We start from the raw sequence: 9,893 nt of genomic DNA on the forward strand, positions 1-9,893 counted from the left end.
GCGCACCCCAACAGCTTCCCGCCCTCGGGAGGGAGGTGTTAAATTGATCCCGGCTTGGGGGCGGTGCGCATGCGCGGGAGGGCGGGGGGGGCTCTGCTGTGCTTTTGAGGGGCGTGAGGCTATTGCAATCGTTGTGAGTGATTGGGTTTGGTGGGGAGGCTGTGTGTTGCCTTCAGAGAACGAGCAGCTCTGCTTTCTTGGCCATCTTCTTGAAGGAGTGGAGGGGCTGTGTGAACTTAGTGTTCTACGGCTCTGTTGAATGCTTTCTTCTTGATGGGGTGCCCACCGCAGTGGAATTCCTTGCTTTGGCATTAGACAGTACAGGCAGGTGCCCTGCTGGGGGTCCTGGCCCTGATAAAAGGAGTCAGAAAGTGGCAACGAGCTTCAGTTTTATCTTCCATGCTAAGCAGGACACAAGTGGTTGGCCTATATAAATAGGGAAATATACTGCAGTGGTAATTCCAGTTGTGGCTTAGTTGGAACACAAAACCCAGGATTTATACAGAATGACTTTTTGTTCCAGCTGTGACACCTGGCTCCTAGGCACTTGTTTCTGGTAAATGGGTGCATGTTTCTGGTAAATGGGTGCATATGGTGCTGCTGAGGTTAAACAAAACTAAAATATCCCCACAAGAATGCACTATACTCACAAGCTAGGCAGTTTTACTGTATGCCAATGCTCTGACTAGCAGGAGAAAGGTCCTGTAGCTCATTTTCCCTGTGCTGAAGGCGCAGTGTCAGTTGCATCATAAGCTGAGCGTTAGCTGTCTATGGCTGAGTTAACTGGAAGGGTTCGCTTTGCTGAAACTGTAAGTGACTCTGCCCTGAGCTGACTACTTTCACAATATTTTTAGCTTGGGACCAAGAGGAAGGCTTGTTATATGAAAACCATGGTGCCTTCTTGCTCTGTAGCAGCATTGAAAAAAAAAAGAAAAAAAAAATTCCTGCACAGAGATTCAGCATTTATATGGAAAAAGAACTGTGAGGACGCTTCTGACTGCACTGCAAGTACTACAGTCTTAGAAGTGTTTCTTCACAAAGATCCTGCATGCTGAAGAACAACACAGGGAGAACTAGCTGTGCAGCAGGTTTGTTAACTGGACTTGCTGCGTGTAATGAAATGTAGGACGTGGCTGCTTGCAATCCTAGAAGCAGTTAGGATTTGTCAACAAGAAGAAATTCATCAGTAAAGTTATCCCGGTGTGACTCAGTATCTGTGTAACAGTGCCTATTCGTGTGTGAAAATAATTAAGGCACCAGCCAGAGTGAGAAATTGATATTACGTTGATCAATTTGCCTCGTGTAGACATGGCATTCCTTCTGTGTACCACAAAAGGTAGAAAATTGGTCTTTTAGAGAAGAAAAAACAGCAGAGGATTAGCAAAGATCAGTGAGTACAATGTCTGCGTTTCCATGTTGGATTAGCGAGCATTTCCATTCGGATTCTCGCAGTTCCATAGTTCTCGCTGTCTGAGCTACCCTAGCGCTACCGGCAGCTCCAAGCGACGTTTAGAAGGCTTTCCGATCTTCTAACGCGTCTTTACGTGCGTCCCTCCCTTCGCCTTCCCGGCCCGGAACCTTGTAAGCCCGGAACGCTGACGCTGTGCTGCGGGGCGGGGGAACCGCCAGGGACCGGCAGGCGCCGCCGAGGCCGCGCTCGTGTCTGTACGGCGTTACGCAGGTTTTATTTCTCTCTCTCTCCCCACCGCTGCCGGGCCATGTACCGGCAGAGCTTCCGATCCCCGACGCCTCCGTATGCGGGCGCCGGGTTCCGGAGCCCTCCCTCCGGCGGCGCCTGCCCCATGCCCCCCTCGCCCCGGGGCTACGGCAGCCCGCATCACACGCCGCCCTACGGCCCCCGGCCCGGGCCTTACGGTAGCGGGCTCTCACCCCGAGGCCCCGGCTTCGGCGGCGGCGGCGGGCGGTTCGGGAGCCCTTCGCCGGGCGGGCAGACCCCGCGCAGGCCGCAGAGCGCCAGCCCCCGCTACCCGGCTCCCCGCGGCGGCGGCAGGTCCCCGGCCGGAGCTGCCCCGCACCCGCAGCAGCACAAGCGCTCGCCCGGGGGCTACCAGAGACACTACCAGGTATGGGGCGGGGCGCCGAGGGAGGGAGCGAGCGGCGGGCAGAGCGAGGGGCTAGGGCTGGGCAGCGGCTCCGTCCTTCTCCGGGAAGGGGGCTCGCAGCGCGTTCAGCTGCCCCTCCAATATTACGGAGGACGGAGAGATGCTGGTGAGGGAAATGGGAGGGGCCCCTGGGCTGCCCGAGGCCTGGCGCCAGGACACGAGGTTCCTTCCTCCTAACGTTCCGGCACGAGGGTGAAGGGAGAATTGTGTACCGACCAAAACCGCCGTAAGCGTCTCTGTCCCTCCTATTTACTTCCCTTTGAGCTGTTCTCCTTAAAACAGCCGGGAAGCGCTGTGTTTTTCTTGCCAGTGTTGAGTGATGGTGCAGGAGCTGCCCTGTGCGCATAGAAGAGCTCTCTGGGACAGGCTTAGAGAGAAGTGAGGGATGATCTGCTAAAGAGAAATAAGCTGAGATTCCCCTAAACAGAAAGGAGAGCATCTGGTGAGGTCACAACATGCCTTTTTTTTTTCCTTGCCTTGCATTGAAAGCTTCCATTTATATAAGGTATATTAGCAGTAACTGGCTCAGTGAGTTACACTGTTAATCAGGGTGGCTTACTTGGTGTGTGACTGCTAGTACAGATAGGGATGGCAGATCTTGAGATGATAGCATACTCTGCTGCATAAAGCCAGATATTACAGAAAGGGCTGTTAAGCACTGGAATAGGCTCGCCATGGAGGTGGTTGAGTCACCATCCCTGGATGTGTTTAAAAACCACTTGGATTTGGTATTCAGGCACATGATTTAGCAGAGGGTTGTTAGAGTAGTATGGTTTGGTTGTGGTTGGACTTGATGATCATTAAGGTCTTTTCCAACCTGAGCAGTTCTATGATTCTATATGTGTGAGTTAGAGAACCCATAGAAGTGTAAGAAATATCATGTGCAGTACAGACCATGATAAAACTTTCAGGTGCTCCTACTGATGCTTTGAAATGTAAGATGAAGTCAAACCTTAATACAGACTACTGAAATCTTAATGTAACTGCATTATGTAGTGACATTTTCATTCAGAAAGTCTTGATTACTTTTTTTTGCTGTGCAGATAACTATCTTACAACAATCTCATAACTGATGAAAGAGACTTGTTATAAACATGAAACATTTTCTTTCTCATGTAAGGCTCTTAGTGTGGAGGCCTACAGGTTGCTTAAGCCTCTTTACTTTTTATTAAGAAAAGAAGAAAATATGTGGGGTTTCTGCCTTTCAGTAGGATTTCATTTGGGCATAAAAATGGCTCTGACATTGGGACGAGAGAGTTTAGTTGCTAATGTGCAATTTTCCTACAGAAGATCACCATCTAGATATTAGCTTCAGTGATTTTTAAAAGCCTGCCTTAAATTACCAGAGCCTGGTTACCTGAGCAAAAAATATGCAGAAATCCTTCTGCTGCTAGTGCTAGTCAGAAGTGTTTCTATCAGGATTTGTGGGCAGGCTCAATCTTTGGTGTTAAGAAAGAAACGTGATGTAAAGAGGTTTGAATCCAGTCGCAGGTTGCCTTGTTTTCGCTTCTTCTCTTTTCTTCTGCAGACCTTGTGAATAGTTTAAAAGCATTGACCTGAATGCAGTGCTTCTTAACACTTAGACATTTGTCTGTCTGTAGCTTTGCCTAGGACTAAGGTAACGTGTGCATGTACTTCTGTGTGTGTGCACGTGGGTTATTTTGCCTGAAGGCAATAGAGGCAGTCATGGAGGGAGGAAATCTCAACACCGTTGAGTACTCATTTTTTTGAGATGTGCAAGAATCCACGAGGCTGTCAGTAGATTTCAGTAGAGGGATTTTATTGCACGTTCTGAACATCAGATTCCATCAGAGGGGTTGTTCCCTTGTCTTCTGCACATGCTATTAAGAGAACTACCGTGTTCTTAAAATTCATGATGTTACTGTCGCTTTTGAGATGAAATCTTAAGTGAACCCTTCAAATCTCACACTGAAATCCAAAAGACTGAAGTCTATACTTCAGTGTTCTCTGTGATACCTTGTTGCTAGTATTCTGTGCTCACTTTTGCACTTCAAACCCAAAGAACAGAAAACTTGAACTTTCACATGGGCAATGCTTTACTGAGCTTTCTGTTTTTCCACAGGGGTGCACCTGCTTCTAAATTTAATGAAAACGAGTTTGTTGAATCTCACAAATAGCACCTCTTAGCGTTCACCTAGAGGTAGCATTTCACCTTCTATACTGAACAGCAGATAGTGAAGCAGCAACTGCTACTAGTGAAAACTTTTACAAAAAGTAAAAAAAAAAAAAATAATAAAAATAATCTTGTCAAATGGTACAAACATGATATCTGTGCTTTGTGCATCCGCCAGAAGGTAAAATCACATCAGGTGAAGAAAGCTGATTAAAGAAGTGATTGTCACTCTTGTCAAGATAGCATTGCCACCTTCAGCAGTGAGTAGCACCAAAAGTTTTCCCTATGTGGAGATAAATCTGTTAACTGGAAAAAGGTACTGCGAATAGGTTGGCCATTTCCCTAAGACAAGTTCAGTGAGTAAAGGTTATTGGCGCTAATGACAGTAAAATAAAATTATTTTTAAGATATCATTGGCATCAGTTTTACTTGTACAGGTAGGGCTGTACATTTTCCTTTTCCACAGCCTATAATGTAAGGAATCACCCCTTGATTTTTTTCCCTAAAGGAGAAAACATGAAACAAATAGTATTCTGAATCTAAAAAATGTGTTTATATATTTAAATTTAATGCTTATTGAAAGTTTTTGATTTTGTATGGCACAGTAATACGTAACAATCTGATGCTAGATGTCAAGCATGTAAAAAAATGGCAGCGTTGCATATGGCCTGCGTTATATTGTAATGAAATCTAGAATTATAAATCTGTCCAAAAGAGTCTTACTAATGAATTAGTTTGTTCTGTCACTGTATGTATTACAGATAATACAGTCCAGCATTAATGCCATTTTTGCTAGCACGTATTGACTTGACTCCTTGTCCTATAAAAGTGTTTTAGATGTGTTCTGACCTTATCCTCATGCTTTTGGTATGATGTACTTCATAAAATAATTCTCTTCCTTTTAGTACTTTATTGACATTGTCTTACCTGCATAATGTGATTGGCTGTGGTGAAACGTTGGAAACAAATGTCCCGCAGATTGCACACGGATGTTCCCATATTTAGTTGTGTATTCACCATAATCAATCTTCAGGAGTTCTAGGGAAGCAATTATTGGGGCCACACAAGCAGGCTCCTGGCAAAGTACTTTTTCAGAAATAGGCTACAGACTAAGCTGTTTCAGTGTCTTTAGACTAAGCATAGAGCGCTTCACCTCATGGCACTGCTGCTCAGTTTTACCCAGAAATTGCTTCACATGATCTGTTTAGATATATTCTGTAGGGGTTATGAGTCAAATCCAATTACCATCACTGCTAGTCCAAAAAAACACAAAACACCCACCACTAATCCGTGTTTTTATAGTCCTTTACCAAGTCAGAAGCTGGCATTAGCCTCAAGGAATCCTGTTCTTAGGCATTCAGAATGCAGCAGGCACATTTTTGGACTAATGGCGTATCTGTAATATTATTTGTTTAGCTTTGGTTAAAACAAGCCAGCTTAAATGAACGCCGCGTTAGACAAAACCTCACTTTTTAGGGAAGTGAATTTGAGGAAAAGAACAATAGATGAAGGTGGGAGAAAAAGGTTACAGCAATTTGCTTCATCTCAGTCCTCCATAAGTTGCAGATTTGTAAAAGCAATTGTGGTGGTCCTTGATCTTTGGAAGAAATAAAATATCAAAAGCTCCCAGCCGGATGAATTGCCCTTCACATAATGCCTGTTTAATCACTGATTTCCATCAAAATCTGTATATTAAAAGAAAGTTGTGTTTTCTCAAATTTCACAAACACTAATTTGATTAAAACAAAGTGTTTTTCACAGTTCCTCGGGTCATTTGTAGCAGTGTGGTTTATATACTGCTGTGCTCAATCTTCAGCTACTGAATATCTGACTTCTGCTCTTGTGAACATTGTCAACACTTCCTCAGCCTCTACGCTCTCTTTTGCTGTGCAGCTTTTGAGTTAGACACGTTGTCAACTTAAGTAGCTTATGACAAATAGCTTTTCTGTAGTTACGTATTGGTATGCTGAGAACATATTTTGAAGAAGACTGGTAAATCACAATTGATAATTAAAGTATAATAAAGCCAATTTCTTTTGATTAGGAGCATCAGGTGAGAAGTAATCGTTTATTGTTTGAAGATTATTCATTATAAGCTTCAAAGCTGTACTGCATTAGAAGGAAACTTAGTTTGAATTAGTCTATTAAATGTTTCTTTACTTGATGGTTTTCTTCCAAAGGGATCCCCCAGGACATCTACTCCATTTGGTACAGCGCATGGCAGAGAGAAAAGAGAGTCTAATGATGTGGAAAACTATTACAGACCTTCAATGCTTGAGGACCCATGGGCTGGCCTAGAGCCAGTTTCTGTTACAGACATAAAGCAACAGTACAGCAGTGAGCAAACAACATATACTGGTAAAAAAGGGAGGTATTTCAGTTAACACTTTTAAAGGCCAAATAACTCCATCCTGCCAGGAAAACTCTGGGACAAAATCTTTTTATTTACACAAGATGAACAGGAGTAAAGATATTGGTTAATGCTTTTATTTTATCACATTGACCCTTTTATCCAATCTTGTTTGTTTTTTTTTTAATTCCATTGGAAATTTTTTATGTACGGGGAGGGGAAAGAAGTGGTAGGAAAAGTTACCTTTCTGGCTCCGTGGAAGTGCCTACCAGCTTTGAAGAACAAAGTGTTCTTTAATCACCAGCGACTGATTTGTGACTGTTACAACAGGTTTCCGTATATTTATCTCTTCCATGCCAGATTGTTAGCCTTTTATTGTAAACTCCTTTAAATGATGGTATTTTTTTATGTTTCAACATTTTTAGAATGAAGTGACTTGGAAATAAAATGGAAATTTTGTAAATCCTTGTTTTGTAATGTATAAAGATGATTTTAGGACTTCTGTTAAGGGGTACCGATTAACAGAAGTAGCACCACTTACATGAGGTGACTTTGTAAATGTGCTTGTATGCTGTAGTTAACATCTGATCTTGTGCACAGTATTTTTTGTTAACTGTAGTGCAGAGTGAAACTGAAACATGACTTCAGCCATCTCAGGAAATGGATGTGTTGTCTTACAAATGTTTGATTTGTTGAACCACACCTTGAATGCTAAACATTATTCTGTAATATTTACTTCTGTATTTCGGACAAAACAAAAAAAAAGCATTTGAAAGAAGATTACGTGTTTCTGGATTATAACCAAGTCTGTGGCAATTTTAGACTAATTGACACGAAATATGAGAATTAATTAAATGCAAATGTATTTTCTGGATTTACCTTTAGGTTAGCATAGGATGAATGGAGCTTTGTTGTACAGTTGACATTAGCACATTAGTAGCATCTTATTTTTCATCTCTGCTGGGTTTTTTAATTTTTTACCTACAGCTGGCATCTTTGTCTGGAGAATTCTTGTTTTCGGTGTGTGCATGCTATATTTTTATCTCGAAGAGGAAAACAGCAAGGTTTCTTTTCTTTTTTTTTTTTTGGTCTTGTCTATGTATGGAAGATCCATTCTTAAATTCACTAGTGAGTATTGTAATTTAGAGCAAGTAAGAAGTAGTTCCAGCTGTAGGCATGCTCTTTACGTGCCATGTTAAGAGTGCAGTGGATATCTAAAGTGTTGTTTGACCCTACTGTTATTTGTTCATCTTTGCTTTTAGGTGATACATGGAAGATGAAAACCTAGTTAAGCAAGAAACACCACTTGAGTTTCCAAAACATATTTTTGCGTATCTTTTAAGCTTATATATTTCACAGGAAACTAGAAAATATTTTTGTAACCCTGAAGCATGGTTATGTGGAGTAGCTCAGGAATTGCATTATATTGTTCTGAGTATCTTGTGTTTTGCTGAGGTACAATAGTCCTGTAGTACTACTTGGTCTGCTTCATTATAAAGTGTCTCGGCTTAATACCACCTTCAGGAACAACTTAAAACTGGAATTGGGAGTTTGTGTGGGTAGATAACTTGCTGATACATGCTGAGTCTTAAACTTTTGTGACTGTAACCTAAAGTTTTTCACTTGTTTTTCTTCGATTAGCTTTTTTGTTTGTTTCAGTACTGTATTCAAAAGGCTGCTCAGAGAACTGAGAACATAATGCCTGCTTGATATCACGAGTTCTTAAATCATCGTCCCAGAATCAAAACTCTCATTTCTGTGGTAGTTGTCAGTATTGGTGTCTGTAACACGTACCAGCAGAACTGAAATTACTTGATTACTTGTAGATACTCTTCAGAATTTAAAAATCAATTATGTTGTTTTGAAAGGTGGAGCATAAAGTTTTCTTTCTTTTTTACCTTCACAGGTTCTGTAAAGCTCACAAAGTTAGAGTGATTAACCGAGTCATCTTTTTTGTTACTTTTCTCCTCTGTAATTCAGTGCACTTTTTGTAATGTATTTGATGATCTTGTGGAAGTAGATCTGATAGTACCGGATGTTTTTAAGAGACTAAAGCTATGACATGTTCCCAGTGAGACATGAGAAGAAACTGGGTTTGGAAAGGAGAAAGGAAAAGGATTCATGACAGAAGAGAGACCGTTAGAGATGGAACTCTTTTTGCAGTAACCAATATCAGCTGCCCTTGCACGCTGCAAAGATGCATTTTTCTACTTTGGCTTTCCAGTTGACCAAGAGATCAAAGCCAGCCACCTCTTTGCTGCTGGAACAGGGTGTCAGACATCAGTGAAGGTAGATGTTCCAGAAAGTGAATTCAGGAAATAATCTTGAAGCACTGTTCAATCAGTGCAGGCTTTCCACAATGCCATCTTTTAAGCTGCTGCACCTATGCACTTCAGGATATGACCCAACAATTAAAAGTACATCACACTGCTAAAGACTCCTATAATTTGGTCAACAACCTGCAAGGAATTTAGATGCAATAAGAATACTAAACTCATCACACCATACCAAAATCTTTGCACTGATTCAACTTTCTGGTTCCTAGGAGACATTCTGAAATTACAGTGAAATTTCAAAATGTTGTTGGATAGCTGTAAAATGTGTGAACACATGCTTAGAACCATAAATATAAAAATTAAATATTAAAGCCAGTTTAAACTTTGCCTTTTTTTTTTTCCTATGATATCCAAGAAGCTTGAGCACTTAACTTCCTCGCTGATTTTCATTTCTTTTCCCATATGGCAAACATTCTTTCTCCCACATGTTTTTAATAAAGATAGGATATACCACTTCCTCATTTGTTTATGAAGCCTCTTCGTAGCAACAGTGTGGTTCTGGAAGTAGTATTTGATGATGAGGAAAAATAAAAATCATCTGAAATGCATCCTTCCTTCATGAGCCCATGAAGCAGTATAGTTTCTGTGTCTCGCTAACGAAGGTATTCTTCTGTAATGAGCACTTAAGAATTTGAGTGTTACGCTTTCCTCAGCAGACTTCCAGGTAAGTCCTTGAACTCCTCAGAAGTTTGGGTTAGCGCCCATTCTGTCCAGTCAGTTGTGTTTGCGTTCTTTGTCCATTGAGACTTATTTTCCATTCAGTCATTATAAAAGGAATTGCATAACTCACTACTCCTTTCTAGCAAAAAAAAAAAAAATCTAATTCTTTTTACTAGCTACTGTGTTCAGTGATCAGCTGCATATGACAGATTAATGAATTAATTTGTGTACGGTTCTATGTGACATGGTAACAGCAGGTGTGGAGTGATCCCAAATTAGGTACAACTATA

The 9,893-nt window shown here is 41.6% G+C and overlaps 1 protein-coding gene across 1 annotated transcript; it reads left to right on the top strand.

Moving 5' to 3' along the window:
• Positions 1 to 1,622: 1,622 nt before the first annotated feature.
• On the top strand, positions 1,623 to 9,254 carry LOC122189212 (M-phase specific PLK1 interacting protein). The gene is made up of 2 exons (XM_042888142.1): positions 1,623 to 2,084; positions 6,438 to 9,254. Exons 1-2 carry the CDS (start codon positions 1,719 to 1,721, stop codon positions 6,639 to 6,641), a joined length of 570 nt encoding a protein of 189 aa, XP_042744076.1. The 5' UTR covers positions 1,623 to 1,718; the 3' UTR covers positions 6,642 to 9,254.
• The last annotated feature ends 639 nt before the right edge of the window (positions 9,255 to 9,893 follow it).

This window comes from Lagopus leucura, unplaced genomic scaffold (genome assembly GCF_019238085.1).
Source record: "Lagopus leucura isolate 7727_CA_CO unplaced genomic scaffold, USGS_WTPT01 Super-Scaffold_100157, whole genome shotgun sequence".
NCBI lineage: Eukaryota > Metazoa > Chordata > Aves > Galliformes > Phasianidae > Lagopus > Lagopus leucura.

Coding starts and splice junctions, on each gene's coding strand:
- LOC122189212 (XM_042888142.1), top strand. CDS start 1,719: ATGTACCGGCAGAGCTTCCGATCCCCGACGCCTCCGTATGCGGGCGCC. Junction 2,085..6,437: donor GCTACCAGAGACACTACCAG/GTATGGGGCGGG, acceptor TTTCTTCCAAAG/GGATCCCCCAGGACATCTAC.